The 19,304-nt window shown below is 42.7% G+C and overlaps 1 protein-coding gene across 4 annotated transcripts in view; it reads left to right on the forward strand.

The window, feature by feature from the left end:
- Ptpro (protein tyrosine phosphatase, receptor type, O) overlaps window positions 1-19,304 on the forward strand; it is a 210,808-nt gene that overhangs the window by 138,431 nt on the left and 53,073 nt on the right. For all 4 annotated transcript variants that reach the window (XM_017592851.3, XM_039108278.2, XM_039108279.2 and 1 more), the window contains exons 8-12: window positions 2,820-2,940; window positions 4,529-4,722; window positions 5,805-5,916; window positions 11,643-11,794; window positions 12,813-12,933. In XM_017592851.3, the coding sequence (XP_017448340.1) occupies window positions 2,820-2,940; window positions 4,529-4,722; window positions 5,805-5,916; window positions 11,643-11,794; window positions 12,813-12,933 (700 nt within the window). The remainder of the gene's footprint in view (window positions 1-2,819; window positions 2,941-4,528; window positions 4,723-5,804; window positions 5,917-11,642; window positions 11,795-12,812; window positions 12,934-19,304) is intronic.

The raw sequence follows: 19,304 nt of genomic DNA on the forward strand, positions 1-19,304 counted from the left end.
CAATAATGGAAGAAAAAGCTACAGAATGGAGATGAATTAAGTGGAAAGATTGGTTAACATTTTATTAATTTATTATATTGATTACATATCACACATCATATTATATTTATTAATATATTGATTTCTATTTTATTCATCCATTTGATGTTGACCAGTTGTTTGGCTAGTGATTAGAAAGAACTAGAAACAATGGCGCAGAAGAATTAAAGTGTTTAATTCCTCATTAAACTTACTATATAGTTCAGGCTGGCTTTGAACTCCTAAACTTTCTTGTCTTTACATTCCAAAGTATTAGGAACCTGCAATATAGGTTTCTACCTTAACAAACATTTAGGGATTCTTGTTTCTAATTGTTCTTCCCAAAGACAGGTAGTTTGAAATGACATTGTTCTCTATCTTTTATATAAAGCAGTATGACTTTTTTCATGCCTCTGTCTTTTCTAAAAGACATCATTTCCCTAGGTTAATGGCTGCCACGTATTTAAGTGACTGTAACTCTAGTTACAACACTCACAGTTAGAAACAATTGCTATGTAAAAGATTATCAAACTAAAAGGGAGGCGGTAACACCACCCTGAAGCAGCCTGCATGGTTTGTCTTATGTTGGTCTAAACAGCAATGTGGATTAGAGATCCAGGTGAGTATTTACAAGTGTGTCAGAATGTCTAAAATGCCCTGTCACGGCAAAAATAAAATTCTCTAGCAATGATGCTAACATACCCCACGTGTGCGGTTCAAAAGCACCCTATTTATGAATTTGTTAGAGGGCAGTCAGGAAGAATGCCTGCTGACATTCAGGTTTTGGGGAAGAGAACAGAAAGGCTTGGTCTGTTGCTCTTGTGTTGATGAACAACGGATCCACAGATGATGTGGATGTCACATAGAATATGATCTTAATAAAACAGTATTGCTCTGTCGTGCACAGCATGCACTGTCTCTTTATTTTTTTATTTTTATTCTAACTTCTAAGACCACAGTTTCACATAGCCCATGCTGGCCTCTAACTTACTATACAGTTCAGGCTGGCTTTGAACACCTAAACTTCCTTGCCTCTACCTCCCAAAGCATTAGAATTCTTCAGTGTGCCTCCATGCCTAGTGTATCTTTAGATGACAGTCTTGGAAAAGAAATCTAAATATGAGTAAGATGTTATGGTAAAAGGGCAAGGAAGGGGAGAGTACTAATGAACTGTGCCAGGGTAATCATCTCTCTTGTGCCTCCCCAGTTTGGGGAGAGAGTAGGCTGTATTCTACGCAAATCACGACCTGTCTAACACATATAGCCAGCCTCTGAAATTCACAGCATTGAAATTCACACCGCCAGTACTGTTTACCTTTATAATTTTAATGAGACTTTAAAAAAGCACACCATAAACTGCCAATGGAATTGTTATCCATTTATTTTCTTCATTCCTGAGGAAGTTTCCCATTTTATGTACCCCAGAGGCCAAAACAATTGATCTTAAGAGTTGATGTGTCTTACAGTCAGGTCTAAGCATCTCGCAAACCCTAAGATGTGTTATTACCTACATTAATATAATGAAGACACGAAGGTAACAGTGCTAAATGAAGTATAATCAAATCCCTGTGTTTATACCTATTGGAGTTGGGGCTTTATTTCAAACAACATGATGAAATTCGTTTTCCTCACTAAGGGAGACTATCTTAAATATTAGAAGCACTAACATTGGAGCCAGGGGCTAGACAGATAATTCAGAGGGTAGATTAAGTTCTTAACACAAATGTAAGAACCCGGGCACATATTCGCCACCATGTGAGAAGCCCCACAGGGGCACACACACCTGTAATCCCAGCTCTGAGAGGCGGAGACTGGCCAGGCAGATTAGGCATCAGTGAGTACCAGGTTCTGTGAGAGACCTTATCTCAAAAGGTCATGTGCAGAGTGACAGAAGAAGATACCTGATAATAGCCTCTGACCTCTACAAATGCAAACATGGCTGTGCAGGCATGCACATATACATCATACGAATGCACACACATGGATACTGCATACACGATACACGCTAACCCACTCACGTCTTAACCTTGAACTGAAGCATCAATCCTGCACATGCTCACATTGATCGTCCATCCATCCACTCTGTTCACATGTGTGTCCCTATCATTGCTCTCTCTATCACACTGGTCACGTAACCAATAGAAACGGAGAGCTGAGACACTGCCTCTATGACATCATTTTATAAGGTTACAATAGACTTTGCAAAGTGCTTACAGCTGTCCCTTGGCTTGCCCTGAGTGCAGATTAGAGGTCATAGCACTCGACTGCTCTTCCCAACAGTAAATGTGAGCAACTGACCTTGGCCGTTCTCTTGCTTTGCTTCTCCATCTATTAAATCAGAGATCTGAATAGATAATCTCTGAGGTCATTTCCATCTCTATAATTAGATATTATATGCTTCCAAGTGACGAGAGACTAAAGGCAATTCTGCACTGATCTTGGCATGTCATCAGCTGACACCGCCATTTAGGATGTCAGGCTACCCTCATGGTATTCCTGATTTGATTATGGTTCCGGGAGGAGGATGCTCTGGTATATGTGGTTGCACTCGACAGTGATTCATTGGGGGCAGCCCATGGGGGCATATTAAATCCAGTCATGGAGTTTCAATGTCCTGGTTCTCCTTCTGAATTCACATAAAGTATAGATCATCCTAACTTTGAAATCTTAACCTTCCTCAGCATGAGTAAAAGATGGCGGACTTCAAAGTCAACGATTACATTCTAACAACTTGCTATGGATTGTTTGTCTCGCTCTGAGAGCCTCGCTCTACATAAATCTTATTGGGTGTTTGCTTTAAGGTGAACTCAAGCAAACCTGTAATTGAGAACCTGGTTCCCGGTGCCCAGTACCAGGTTGTGATGTACCTAAGAAAAGGCCCTTTGATTGGGCCACCTTCTGATCCTGTGACATTTGCCATTGGTAAGTTGTTAGCCATGCTAGATAGATAGATAGATAGATAGATAGATAGATAGATAGATAGATAGATAGATAGAAAGAAAGAAGATAGGTAGGTAGGTAGATAGGTAGATAGATAGATAGATAGATAGATAGATAGATAGAAGATAGGTAAGTAGATATATAGATAATAGATAGATAGATAGATAGATAGATAGATAGATAGATAGATGATAGATAGGTAGATATATAGATGATAGATAGGTAGGTAGGTAGATAGATAGATAGATAGATAGATAGATAGATAGAAGATAGGTAGGTAGGTAGATAGGTAGGTAGATAGATAGATAGAAGATAGATAGGTAGGTAGATATATAGATGATAGATAGATAGATAGATAGATAGAAGATACGTAGGTAGGTAGATAGGTACGTAGATAGGTAGATAGATAGATAGATGATAGGTAGGTAGGTAGATAGATAGATAGATAGATAGATGATAGATAGGTAGATATATAGATGATAGGTAGGTAGGTAGATATATAGATAGATAGATAGATAGATGATAGGTAGGTAGGTAGGTAGATAGATAGATAGATGATAGATAGATGATAGGTAGGTAGGTAAATAGATAGATAGATAGATAGATAGATAGATAGATGATAGATAGGTAGATATATAGATGATAGATAGGTAGGTAGGTAGATATATAGATAGATAGGTAGGTAGATAGATAGATAGATAGAAGATAGGTAGGTAGGTAGATAGGTAGGTAGATAGATAGATAGAAGATAGGTAGGTAGATATATAGATGATAGATAGATAGATAGAAGATAGGTAAGTAGGTAGGTAGATAGGTACATAGATAGGTACATAGATAGATAGATAGATAGATAGATAGATAGATAGATAGATAGATTGATTGATTTTTTAAAGAAGACCTATTGTTACCAGACTACTGGTTGGAAGGGTGCAGCCTTCAACCTGAATTCATCAATTCATCATAAATGGAAGCATCACGAAACTGCACTCAATACCCCTGCATCAGATTATACGTTTTTCAATATGTATGGGATATAGCTCCCAGGAGATGCCTCCCCACACACAGAGACGAAACCCAAAGCGGGAGATGTTCCAGTTACTTAATATAGATGGTGTCGTGTGTGCATTTGACCTACAGATACCTTCCCATACACCATAGCCATTGCTGGATCAATCTCTTAGGACACCCAATACAGTAGGAACAGTACACGAAGAGATGACTATGTTGTTTACGGTAAAATAATCTTCAGGGGTCTGCCCTATTCAGTACAGATGCGAGGCAAAACAGGACAAGTCTCCATCCATTGTTAAATGGGTTAAATTCTAGTACCTGCTAGACATGAGGGACTGACTCCCTCAAATAAACAGCCTGTGTATTTGGAAGACATCCTTCTAGAGAATAGAGTCACCACATAGAGGAGAAAGTCAGAAGTAAATATCTATTTACTTTAGTTTTTCTGCAACGAGAGTTAAGAGATAGACAGCCCTGATTGTCCCATTCGAAGCCACTGTACAGACGCTAACGCCCCTTCTGGTTTTCTCTCTTTGCCCTCTACCCTTCCCTCTTGCAGTTCCCACGGGGATAAAGGATTTAATGCTCTATCCATTGGGTCCCACGGCAGTAGTGCTGAGCTGGACCCGACCTTACTTGGGAGTGTTCAGAAAATACGTGGTTGAAATGTTTTATTTCAACCCCACCACCATGACCTCCGAGTGGACGACCTACTACGAAATAGCAGCGACCGTCTCCTTAACATCGTCCGTGGTAATGCTCCCAAAGCCGGCTGGCGCACGTGTGAATGGCCATGCCTATGTCACAGCTATGTTAGGGAAAGTCATCTGTGAACGAGGCCATTTTGGAAGATAGCTATTTGATCTGCACAGGCAGATAGCTGTTTTGAAGGACTTCAGGGGTCTTAGTTGTTGCAGTTGGGTTTTGCTTAGTTTAATTGGTTTTGTTTTGTATTGTTTGGTTTTAACACGGCCTCTCTCGAGTAGCCAAGGACAGTGGTGAACTTTAGGGGTGACTGCTTCTGCTTTGACAGTGCTGGGATTAAAGGCACTCCAGGCAATTCTTGTTTCCTGGTTGGTTGCTAATTAATGGCTTTATAGTTCTCTTAGGTTCAGAATCTGTCTTTGTCTTTTGAGAGAGAGATAAAGGTGGTTATGCACCTAACTTTCACCCCTGGTGGTATTTCTCTCATAAGGAGTTTTCTCCAGTCAGAGCAGTGCTGCCCCATACTTAACTCTCCTCTCATCACAAGAGATTTCCCTCTGGTCTTCTACAGTTGACTGACTGTCTGTAGCCATGACTCTGCTTGGCCTGTACAAATCAGCCCATACCTGCACTGCTGACCCTTTGGAAACAGCTTATGTAATAATTGCTCTTTCTGAGACTAGACTCATTTTGCAAAGTGTAGGCAACCTATGCATGACCCCCGAAGCACACAGTGGCTCTCCAGACAGAGGACAGTCTGGTCATTGCCACCCAGTAAGACTGTGGTCCCTCATCATGCAAGAAGAATACTATCTCTCCCTTTTTCCTAGAAGCAGGGAAATAAATATGTGCAAACACTCATCGATAAGTGCTACTTCGTTATGCAGTGTTTCTTTGGAAATGGTGAAGCAACACCGTATTTTCTCTGTCTTTCGGTCTTTTTTTTTTTTTAAATTATGTATCTCATTTCATTTATGGTTCATTTCACTTCAAAAATAACCCTAAAGGCATAGAAAAAGAAAGCAAAAAATTATTAATGTTTATCATGACCCACGGAAAGTACATCAACTTCATAAATACTGTTTTCCTCTTTGTCTTTTGTCTTCTGATTTTCCTCCGTCCTTGCTCAGAGAATAGCAAATCTATTGCCGGCGTGGTACTACAACTTTCGCGTAACCATGGTGACGTGGGGAGATCCAGAACTGAGCTGCTGTGACAGTTCCACCATCAGCTTCATAACGGGTGAGTGGTGGAGGAAAAGGTCCCACAGGAGAAGCCATCTTGAGCAGGTACCAGGGGGTCCCAAGTGCCCGTCATTCATCATTGCCTGGGTATCTTCACGGAAGATACGCCCTTGATTCTGGTGCCTCAGATTTAATTGATAAGCACTAGAAATGAGAGTATGGCTTTAAAATCCACAGTTCCTGCCCTCCGAGTTTGTTCAGTTGGAGTCACTGCCCTTGACGTGCGCTCTTCAGCCGGCATCGATCTGAACAGAGCTGGAGGCAGCAGACTTAGCTTTCAGCTCCCCCGCACACTTGACTGATGTTATGTATTAGGTCATCAGATCTCTGAGAGTGTTTCACTTCCTTGTTAATTACTCCATTTCTACACTCACTGACTGTTGGGACTAGACTCCAACTGAGGGCCTGGGAGGAAGGGTTCACACCGGTGGGGCACTGCCTCCGGTCACTGTGAGTTTGAGCAAGTTAAGGTTCCCAAGCCTCAGGTCTGTGTAAGGCACAAAAGAGAATGACGCAGAATGCTTGTTCCATCATGACAAGCAACGATGACTTCTCCATTGAACAAGCCACTTAGCAAATTACATGGCACCAAGTTTTGATGTTTAAATTACGTCATTAGTCTTAGGTTCCCCAAGAGCCTTAAATTGTCCAATTGCATGGGCAATGATTGGAGGAAACAATAAAAATGAATAATTCATTCAACGAGGCTCTAACCTTGGAGCTGGGGAGGAGGTCCAGTGGCTAAGAGCACTGGCAGCTCTTCTAGAAAAACTGAGTTCAGTTCCCTGCACCCAACCTCCAGATCTAGGGATGGGACTCCCTCTTCTGACCTCCGTGGGCACATGTGCTCACATGTGTAAAAACCTCACACAGATACATACATACATACATACATACATACATACATACATAAATTAAAGACAAAATAAATCTTAAAATTAAAAGAACCAGTAACCCTTGCTGTTTGGACCAACACTGTTCAAGAACTTGCTTTGGACCAGGAGGTGTATTGGGAAAACAGAGGAAATGACAAACTCTGGTGTGCCACTTTCTGTAGTCCCCAGGGTCCTGCATGCTCTCCGTCCCATATGTCAATAGTCAGAAGAAGCAATGAGAAAACCCCCAAAAGAGGAGAGGGTACCAATCACTAGGTGAACACTGTGGTCAGTTCTCAAACTGCATTAATAAGCACATGTTTAATTATAATTACATTTTACTATAACGCTGACTTTTTCACGGTAGCTCTATGGAGATCTGCTTTCAGAGAACGGGTATTCTTTCCTCCCTAGACAGAACGGGTGCCTTTTCCTCCCTTTCAAAAGACTTGGCTCCGAACTGGCTCTGCTCACTTCTGGTTGCTGACATCTGAGTGAACCATCGTGATGATTTTGAACTCCCTTTTCTCAACAGCAGAGCTCCCCAGGATCTTGCCAACTGATTTGTACAGCAGACGTTCATGAATTAGGTTATGGCCTTCACAGTCCCGGGCAGCAGCAATAGGAAAGGAACAGGAACCGGGGTTCCGTCTGCAGTGCTGAGCCTTCTAAAATGACCACCCGGGACTGGAAAGACGGCTCAGCACTCAAGAATTCCACGGCTCTGGCTGAGTACCTGCCTGGGCTTAGCACCCATCATCCACGTCAGGTGGTTCAGAGGCACCTGTAAGACCAGCACTAAGAGCTCTGACACCACCTTCTGGCTTCATTGGGCACTGCACTCCTGTTCCCATGTACACACACATACACATAATTAAAAATAAAAACAAAAACCTTTAAAATAAAATAAAATTAGGACCTGCCTGGAGTGGAGCAAAGTGTACAACAATTTAGATGAGATGTAGCAAGTCCAGACAAATAAACAAACAAACTAATGTATTACCTCCAATGAAGTGATCTTTGAGAATGTCATATTGTTCTTGATGGACAGCTTAGTCATGGTGGCATTAGCCGTGTGAGTTTTACCTCAACTGTTTTCAAGCCTCACATCTAAAGCATGGGTCTAGTAATAGCACAGTATAAGAATATTAAAGTAGTTTGCAGGGTTGAGGAAACGACTCAGTGGGTGAAGTGTTTGCTGAGCACAGACAAGGATCTACATTCTCTAGGACCCAAGTAAATGCTGGATATGGTCGCCCGTGTCTGTAATTCTAGCAGTAAGAGGCCTGGTAGATCTCAGGGCTCACTGGCCTGAGAGAGAGAATTCCATGCTTAAAGAGGATGCTCTCTTAGATAGATAAATGATTGATAGCTAGATAGATATAGACAGACAGACAGATATAGAGACAGATAGATGATAGATAGGTGATGGATAGATAAATGATAGATATAGACAGATAGATAGATGAAAGATAGATAGGTAGATGATTGATAGATAGATAGATGATAAATAAGTAGATAGGTAGATAGATAAATAGGTAGATAAATAGTGATAGATAGATAGGTAGGTAGATAGATAGATAGATAATAAATAGGTAGATGATTGATAGATATTGATACATATGTAGGTAGATGATTGAGAGAGAGAGAGAGAGAGAGAGAGAGAGAGAGAGAGAGAGAGAAGTAGACAGATGATTAACAAATAATGCTAGATGGACAGACAGGTGGAGAGCAATAGAGCCAGATGTCCCTTTCTACCTCTGGTCTCTGCATACTTGTACATGAACAAACACATAACCCCACCCCCCTGACACGCACATACATCACACAAACACCACAGATCCATAAAAAATAAAGTACACATACACATGCATGTATATACACATATACATATATGCATATATTTATATATAAACTGGATGAAATTCTAGCCCTTTAGTTCTTTGTCTGACTTTCATCATTTCACATGAGAACCCTACCTTTTAAAAGTGAGGTTCTCCTGACTTGCTCTTCTGTGTTTTACATTTTAACCCAAATCAAATCACATAGTGGGAAAGGACACTAGCTGACAGGCTCTAAAGGTGCAGGCCTGTTATCCCAGCTACATGTGAGCTTGAGATGGGAAGATGACAAGTTCAAGGCCAGCCTGGGCTACAGGGTAGATTCAAAGGCAGCCTGGGCAACTTAGTGAGACAGGGCAGGGGGCTGGTGTGTAAATGGGGGTTAGAGCCCTTGCTAACTTGCAGGAGGCTCCAAGGTCAGTGGCCCAGTCCTCACTACTTCCCTCCCTAAAAGAATTAGTTTTGACTTATTCAGACTTCAGTCTACTACTAGGGTTAGGCGACCTGTCTGAAAGCCAAATTCATAGTGATTATCTTAGTATACCAAATAACGATTAGTAAACAGCAAGGGACATCTTGTGGCCTTTGGCAAGGTGTGAGATCGCTAAGCAGCACGTGCCAAACCTGAAGCCCTGTGACGAGGAGCAGGTATGTGTTGGTTTGTAATTTTAAGTGTATTTCACCAAAATTAGAATATGGGGACAAACTCCTTTGAGCAAAGCATTCTGTAGGCATCTACATATGATGAAGTATACTAGGATGTCAGAAACCATAGGTATTTCTGTGTTAGATCATCCAGAGACAACCAACTTATAATAAGGAACGCTTTCTCTGAACTGTGGTTTCTGAGGTTTTGGTTTATAGTGATGCAGAGCACCGTGGCATGAAGAATCCGAAGCAGCCAAGCCACTCACCCCCTGGCAATTGGAAAGTAAAGTGGACAGAGCAGGAGGAAGAGACTTGGCACACAGCTTCCAGATCCAATCCCCAATCACCCACTTCCTGTCACTGGGCCCCACCCCTAAGGTTTCCATTACCTCCATAGCCTTTGAATGGACATTCGGACCCCAAACGGGGAGAGCATTGCTGCTATCTAGAGATTGTGTTGTTACACACAAGGGATGGGGCTGCTCACACTTATGGGAAACGTGCATGGATGGTGCAGGCATGCAAGATGTGCTCCACAGAGATGCTGTGCAGCTGTTACACATTACACATGCATGTGAACATGTGCTCTATAGAGATGCTGTGCAGCTGTTACACATCACACATACATGTGAACATGTGCTCTATAGAGATGCTGTGCAGCTGTTACACATCACACATACATGTGAACATGTGCTCCATAGAGATGCTGTGCAGCTGTCACACATTACACATGCATGTGAACATGTGCTCTATAGAGATGCTGTGCGACTGTCACACATTACACATGCATGTAAGCATGTGCTCCATAGAGATGCTGTGCGACTGTCACACATTACACATACATGTAAATATGTGCTCCATAGAGATGCTGTGCAGCTGTCACACATTACACATACATGTGAGCATGCGTTCCATATAGAGATGCTGTGCAGCTGTCACACATTACACATACATGTGAGCATGCGTTCCATATAGAGATGCTGTGCAGCTGTTACACATTACACATGCATGTAAACATGTGCCCCATAGAGATGCTGTGCGACTGTCACACGTTACACATGCATGTAAACATGTGCCCCATAGAGATGCTGTGCGACTGTCACACGTTACACATGCATGTAAACATGTGCTCCATAGAGATGCTGTGCGGCTGTCACATGTTACACATACATGTGAACATGTGCTCCATAGAGATGCTGTGCAGCTGTCACATGTTACACATGCTGTAAGTGGCTGGTAGGTCTTGAAGTCATCGTCTATTAAGAATCCTTGTCAACTATTATTTCAGTGTCCTCTGAAAGGAAATGATTCTCATGACTTCTAGAAATTCAACTTTAAAGATTTTGGTTGAACTTATGCCATGTCTTGGAGTAAAATGTTTGCTTTCTAGGCACTTTACACGTGCGATTTAAATTTAATTGTATATTTTTTCCTTAAGTTCTTTCAAGTTTTAGACCACTTTAAACAATAATTTTAAAAAATGCTCTCGGAGCTTATATGATATGAAGTTTATATAACATTTTTCTCCTCAGCAAGGTATTACATTTTCAATTAAATTAAAATTTAATCTTAAAGTGTTAGAGTACGGAGTAAAGAAATAGCCTCAATGCTAGACTTAAGCCTTGGGCATGACTTGCGAGGTCCACTCCTTACTGCTTACCTCCGTCAGCTGCGTTTACTCGGAGCCCCCTGTCTGCAGAGCACACGGCTAGATTCCTCAGTGAAATCTCTGTGCTACGCCAGAAATAACAGTTGTCAGAGCTTCTCCCCATCCCCCCTTTTGTTCTTTGGTCTCCTAAGTACCTTTCATGTGCCACAGTAAAGAATTTAATAGTACAGGGCCTCAGATTTCTCCATATTGTGAGAATTACCAATGCCTTTTATCACTGAGTGATGTACCCAATGCTCCTGAACGATCACACATTTTAGGCATCTTGAAACTGCAGCCTATACGGGAGGTCCTGATATCCGGGTGGGGACAGGTCCTGCTGTTTGTGTCTAAGATGGTCCCATAGAGCTAGTGCCCAGCCTTCACCGCTGACTTCCAGTTTCGTTTCTGAGATATTGTCGTGTGGTATGAAGTTGAATTTTCCTTTCTTCTCTTTTTTGCTTTTTTCGAGAGGGTTTCGCTGTGTAGCACTGGCTGTCTTGGAACTTGCTCTGTACACCAGGGTGGCCTTGGCCTTGCAGAGACCCACTCTGCCTCCTGAGCGCTGGGATGAAAGGCGTCCGCCACCACTGCTGGGCTTGACGTTGAATTTTCTAAGTCAGCTTCATTTAGGATGTGACATTTCTCATGTTTGGTTGGGAAGTCCTTCAGCCACGAGCCTTTATTCTAAGCTCTACCTCTTTCCTCACAGCCCCCGTCGCTCCAGAAATCACGTCTGTGGAGTACTTCAACAGCCTGCTGTACATCAGCTGGACCTACGGGGACGCCACCACTGACCTGTCCCATTCGAGAATGCTACACTGGATGGTCGTGGCAGAAGGGAGGAGGAAAATTAAAAAGAGTGTATGTTCCGTTGAGTCCTAACACCGGGCACCCAAGCAGTTGGTTGCACGAGCTGTTGACAACCCTTACTTAAGCTCGGCTTTTCAAGTCTTTGACAGGGAACTGAAATCATTGGCAGGCCTGAATTCACCTATATTTCAAGTTGTAATTTGAGAGCTGAGTTTAGTAGTACTGGAGAGGTGGGGGCGTGGGAGGGAGTTTAAGGTCACCGACCACCCTAGGATGTGTGAGAGCTTTTCCTTCAGGACGCTGAGCGTTGTCAAACAAGCTACCATTCATCCATGTCAATATTTCCACAGTGATCCCCATGACCCAGATATCTGAGCACATTCGGGATATTGATGCCTTCTCTCTGCTTTATTAAGCTTTTGGACCATGCTTAAGCTACTGCAGGAAACACAGATAAAAAGAAAGTGGGTTGAACAGAATAGAGGACGAGAGACGTCCTGGTTTCTGCTACTGCCCCCTTCCACCTCTATGTGGCTTGCTCCTTTAGGCTTCGTTCCTATTGTGCCCACACTAGTCTGAAGGAAGAAACAGAGCAGTGATGGAGAGCCAGCACATGCAGGATGGGAACTAACCTAGACGCTGCCCCCGTTTTGTTTCCACTTGCAATCTCTTGCTCAGAATTGGATCACTTAATCCTCTCCAGCTACATAGGAAACAGCAAATAGAGTCTTCATGTAAATAACCGTGTGTGTACAAACATGTCTATGTTTCCTTGGAACTATACAATAAGTATCTTTTCTAGAAGCTATTGTGAATATGCAGTATGACATATAAGGGCCAACACATTTGGAAATTGTCCAAGCTGATATGTATGGTGCACTTTAAGGGAGCTTGCATTCAAACAATCCAGTCCAGCAATATAATACTAGTCAACTGTAGGTTACAGTGTAAGCGCATGGGTTCGTGCTGTCTGATAGAGCCCTGGAGTCTGTGTCTGTGCTTGCTGTGTAGGGTGAGGTGCTGGCTTGTACAGTCCACACTGAAATTGTGAATCTTGATGGTCTTGCAGGTGACACGCAATGTCATGACGGCCATCCTTAGCCTGCCTCCAGGAGATATCTACAACCTGTCTGTCACAGCCTGCACTGAGAGGGGGAGTAACACCTCCATGCTCCGCCTTGTCAAGCTAGGTAAGGAGCGTGCAGAGGTGAGGGCTGAAGAGGCTGTGCCGGGGTGAGGAGCCTTTGCCTCCCTTATTCAGCAGGGGCTCCACAGCTCACTGCACCCAAACCAGAACAAGGACTTCTCTCTGAGAAGTACAGAATAGACACACTAGGAAAAGAACACAACCACGTTGGTGTGAGTTTTTTGTTTGTATGGGTGGAGCGTAAACCAGGCTGTGACGTGGACCTGTGTCCTTCTTAGCAGCATTGGAGGGACCACGGAGCCCTAGGAACTTTAGAAGTGGAAGACGTGGCTGGTTATCTAGTTTGGCGTTTCCACCCACTCAAACAGCATTCTTTTTCGTGCACATATTATTCCTTAACTTAGGTTGAATAAAATACCTTGACTTTATTGAAGTTGGTACCATTTCATAATTCCGACAAAATTGACATGAGAGGAAAATAATTTATACCGGGGAAAGACAGATGACACCAACTCGTTACGTAAGAATCCAGGTCCCCTGCAGGTGGATTCAGACACAACTGTGTCCACCGATGGACGGCACTGATGCCTCTGCAGAACAAAAATGACTAAGTCTGGGATTTAAGAAATAAGAAAATAACAGGTCAGTCATAGGAAAGGGGGTCTGGAGAAATGGCTTAGTACAGAGTGTTGATGGCTTTTTCAGAGGTTTTAAACCTCGGTGCACCACACCAGGCAGCTCACAGACACCTCTAACTCCAGCCTCCAAGGGACCTGTCACCTCTTCTGGCCACTGTGGACACCTACACACACACCTGCACAGACACACACCCTCTCTGTCACACACACACACACACACACACACACACACACACACACACACACAAGAAAACAATTTTTTTCTTTAAAAGGAAAGGAATAAATGTGAAGATGAATTAGTTTGCTGTGAATAACTCCAGTGAACATAGGCAGAGGACGGCCCAGAATGAAACTGTTGTCAGAGCGAGTGGTAGGAACCTAGAAGTGCTTGCATTTAGTGAGACACAAGGGAAATTTACCTTAACCGTGGCGGATGTTGCAGAGCAAGGGAATAGCATAGGAAGTTGGCTGTAGGTCCAGTAACCTATTGTATTTTTTTTTTTTTGGTTCTTTTTTTCGGAGCTGGGGACCGAACCCAGGGCCTTGCGCTTCCTAGGCAAGTGCTCTACCACTGAGCTAAATCCCCAACCCCTAACCTATTGTATTTGATTATGAAGTAGAGGAAAGAGTTCTAAGGCTCTAAATACAAAGAAATAATGACACGGTCTGCTCATAAGCCCACCTTCACCGTTACCTACTGAAAGCACTTTCCAGTTTGCCTGACACTGTGCCCATTAGTATGTGCAGCTACAGTGGTTATGCATGGAAACAATACCGTGTGTTAAAGGCACACTTCATTTCTGATACCTAAAGGGAGTTGGGGAAATGACACTCGACCATTGACCATAGTTGATGGAGAATGAGGTGGCAGAGAGCTGGGTGTCGGCTTCTAGGGCATCATTGGTGTAAGTGCAGCTGCTCATAAACAAAGCACACTGAAGACAGGGTTAATCCAGCCTAGCCCGGGTGACAGAGTGACACGCTCTCACAAGCTAAGTGACACAGAAGGCAGGCACAGCTCATCAATACCAAGGTTCACAGCGGAGATGTCAGTGTGTGTGTTTCAGAGTTAAGAGGTGCAATGTGACAGAACATGCATTCCAAGGAGGTCCCACAGCTTGCCACCATCACTGTTCAGACTTGTGCTCATTCCTCACAAGTGCTTGACCACGTTCAAGGGGGGGTTTCAAGACCTTTCTCTTATTCCTTGCGCCCGTACCTGCCTCTCTGGGTGGAGAGGCTCACACAGGCACATCTCCAGAAGCTTAAGGTCTCTGCAGTCATGTTGTTCTTAGCAAGGTATCTTGAGAAACGCTTAGGAAACCAGAAACAATGAACCGGAGAGACACTCCACAGACAAGTGCTCCCTGCCAGCCTGACCCAGAATTTAATCTCTGGGACCCACATCATGGAAGGAGAGAACTGACTCCTCGCAATTGTCCTTTTACCTCCACATGCAAGCTGTTGCCTCATAGTTTCCTCATCTCCTCCAACAAATAAAGAAAAACAGAAACTATTTTCTTTTAAAAAGAAAATAGGGTCCCAACAAAAGAAAACAACATTTTCTTCATTTTGTCCAATACATACATTCCTCTGTATCTACGGTGTCTGAACATAGCCTCAGATTCTTAGTTAAGTGGTAAAAGCTAAATTCTTACCGAGATGCTGATGCTACAAGAAGAAATAACATGTTGGATAATTTTAATGTTGCACCTTAATTGCAGGCAAAATCACTCCTTATGACAACTTGTAAACAATTAACTTACCTAATCCCTTGGAAACTGTTAAGTATTAGGAAATAGAAAAGCATGTGCAATTTCAATTCATGATAAGTTTATTCTGGTGTCATAGTAGAACACCACGAGATGGCCAACCAGTTAGTTCAGTGCTTGCTGCCAGCATGATGACCTGAGTTACATGCTTGGGACACACATGATGGAAAGAAAGAACCAACTGCCCAAAGTTGACCAACCGCCACACAAGTGCCATGGCACACAAGGTACACACACACACACACACACACACACACACACACACACACACAAAGACACACATATACATATACATATACACATATTTACATATAATACACATCCATACACACATGCACAATAAGCACATACACATGTATATCCATACTTACACACAATACACATACATACACACAAACACACACATATACACGTGTATACATGCACATATACATATATACACAGATACATGTATATACACAGATGTACAGATGCACATGCACACATACATACATACACACATGTACATACACATATGCACTCATACACATATGTATTCATGCACATACATACACATGTATACATGCACATGCACACATACACACACACATATATACACACATGCGCACACACATGTGTCAGAATTATGAAGAAAGCATAATTGGGCCAACAATGAATGCTTAGTTGTCTGAATCCCAGACACAGATGACCACTGTGATTTAGTCAGATTGCTTGAGAAATAAGGGTGACTCTAGAGGAGGCGGCTGTTATGGAGATGGAGAGATTTGGACAGGATTAGAGAGGTGTTTTGGAGATTGAGGCTCCAGAACTTTCTTTTTGGACAAATAAAGGAAGTGAAAGAAAAAGAAATTAAGAATAACTCCCCAGCTTGGCTCTTGAGCAACTCTGTTTTACGTTTATGTAAGTGAGGGAGACACAGAAACAAACAGGATCGATGAAGGGGTTAGTGGGGAGGGGTGTGTTAAGATCCCTTTGTTCTTCTAACTTAAAAAGATTTGACAACTAGAAAATGAAAGCACAAGTGTCCAGCAAAGAGGTTGATCTCTGTGTGGGGATCATAGGGAAATTCTGGTCTGGATCATCTAAATTAGATCACCGAGTACCAATTAGAAACTGAAGTGAGAAGCCCTGGGACTCCAGAACCCAGAGACGGAACAGAGAGAAGATTCCAGAAAGATTCCACAGAACAGCCAATGAAGGAAGGGAAAGCCCAACTCCACCCTTGTAAACCACCCTTGTGAAATTCTGCTTTATTCAGACCACATATGGCAAAGAAGAAAATTCCTAGCTTGACTCCCAGGAGAATCGGCACTTAGCCACGAGTGGTTGCCTTGTGAGCTAGCTAGAACCCAGAGACGTGATCACGCACACACACACACACACACACACACACACACACACACACACACACACACACAGAGTCCTATGCCTTTTATGTGCTTGTTTCTCACGTTTTACTGACTGAAGGAATTTTATGGCGGTCATGGGAGGAACCACACACACCCGCTCTGTGGCTTTCTCTTCCCCTTTTGGAAACTTGATTTTAGGGCATAAGCTTGACAGTCTTAGTCTCAGTCATGAGAACTTTGATGTGAATGAAAAATTCTGAAAGACATTAGTGTGAACCCAGACAGGAATTTTTAAGACATATTTGGTATGTTAGGCATTAAATTCTCCCCACCCCACCCCACCCCATTGTAAATAAGTATTTCTCTCATCCGTGTTTTGCTTACATGCCTGTCTGCCACACACGCATGTCTGGTGCCTGCAGAGGACAAAATAAAGTGCCAGATCCCTTGATACTGAAGCCGCAGGCAGTTGTGAGCCTCCATGAGGGTGCTGGAATTGAACCTGGGTCCTCTGAAGAGCGACTCTTAAACACTAGTCTATCTCCTCAACCTCTGATTCATAATTTAATACATTTTCAGTTGCTAAATGTTTCCTTTTTCCATTCTTTGGTATTCTTTCTTAAATATTCAAATTCCCAGTTAAATTCAGGGAAAGAGTTTTTTCCCTAGGTCAGTGAGATGAAGTCTAAAATATACCCAAACCTGACAGATTCCTGTGGTTAAACTTTTCTCTTCCAACGTTTATGATGCTGACACACTTGTCCTGACACACTCATCCTGACCACTTACCGCCACGACTCATCCTGAACAATTTTTTGCCTCTTACATCGGCTGTCTCTCCCCCCAACCCTCAGCTTCAAACAGCGCTTTCTCTTGCAGAGTTTGCTCCCTTCAGTGTGAGCATCGTGCTGCTTCTACTTGAGGGCTCCATATGCTGATACGAATGGAACTTTGATTTTTTTCAATCCTTATTTTTAATAAGAATGCCCACATTCTTAAACAGTCTAACATCCCTTTTAGCCCACTACCCACCAGAGGTAGTGGGAAAGAAAGGATATGGGGGAACTGGACCTGTTTAGAATGGTTCTTTGGAGTAACTCCTGTCTGTGCTGTCTGGCAGGCCAATAAACACATGTTGTTAGCAAAGAATCTTTCATCATGTGTCCTCTCACATGTTTGCTTTAGCAGAACATCCTTTGGTCTGTATCTGCTTCAGCTAAAAGTTCCTTCAAAGTCTGCCTTAGCATTTCACCTGTAACCACTACAGCTAAATGTCCCTTCACGTGTTTATTCTGGCAAAATGCCATCCAACCTACTTTCCAAAGAATTCTACCTCCTATGGGAGATACTTTGTTGGCAAAGTTGATATTATTATACGAAAATACTTTGTTCTGCTGTAGAAATGTTATTATAATATAATAGAAAAGACCCTCAACTTGCATTTTTACACACTAAGAAAATTCTAGAAATTCCTTACACTGAGGCTGAAGATTGAAAATAGGGTTTTTCCTCATCAGACATAGAGATGATATTTACAGCATTACTACCAGTGTCACATGTGTAAAACTCATCAAGTTTAAAAGAATAAAGTGGCCAGTGAGGAGTACACCCACTCTTTTGGATATAATAAGAAGTCATAAATACCATTCAATGAGTAGTTATATCATTGAGCAACATCAAAAGACACAGTACATGGGACATAGTGTCTCATGCCTTGAATCCCCACATTTGAGAGGCAGAAGCAGGAAGATTGCCATGAGTGTAAGGGGAGTCTAGGCACATTAGTGATTTGCAAGATGGAATACTCTCTCTCTCTCTCTCTCTCTCTCTCTCTCTCTCTCTCATTCCCTGATCCACAAGTGAAGTGCCCGCCTTCACTTCAGAAGTCATCTCCACTCCACAGAGAGGCAACAGCTTGATCCTCCTAGGATCCATATAGAATGAATGGTAGTTAGCATTGCTGCCCTCCATCCTGCCCACATTCTGCACTGGTACTTCATAGGGTTGTGTGTATAGTATTGTGTCAGTGCACACTCATACGGATGCACAAGCACATATGTATGAGTGAGTGTGGGTGTGTAGATGTCAGGGGTCAACTTCGGATGTCTTTCCCAATCACTCTCTACCTTCCTTTTCGTTTTTGTGTTAGGTTGGTTTTTAAGACACATTCGCATATAATCTAGACTAGCCTCAAACTCACTGTGGAACTGAGATTGCCCTTTAACTGGAAATTTCTGCTTCTACATCACTAGGGCTAGGATCACACATGCACACGGCCATGTATGGCCTTGGAGTATGTATTCTTGAAAGAGAAAAGGTAGAGCCTAACATTAGTCAGTCCTGCCCCAACTGTCCACACTTGCTCTCAAAGATGTGATTTTGAGCTGGCACAATGGCCGCAGGTCTTTAGATCTAGTTCAGAGTCCTGTCATCAGTGAGAGATGTGAGTGGAGCTGGTGACTGCTAACACTTGAGGTCCCTTTTCTTCAGAAGTGAGACAGATCCCCGCCTGGAGGAGTGGGTGACACTTGCCAGTGAAAGGGAGACTCTGGCATCTACTGGGATTTTCCGTGGTCTAAAGCTGACTCACTTCCTCTCCCCTTTAACTCTCTTACCTAAACTTGTCACTTCCTCATGGACAGTGACAAGAATGAA

Source organism: Rattus norvegicus, chromosome 4, assembly GCF_036323735.1.
Source record: "Rattus norvegicus strain BN/NHsdMcwi chromosome 4, GRCr8, whole genome shotgun sequence".
In the NCBI taxonomy this organism is placed as follows: Eukaryota; Metazoa; Chordata; class Mammalia; order Rodentia; family Muridae; genus Rattus; species Rattus norvegicus.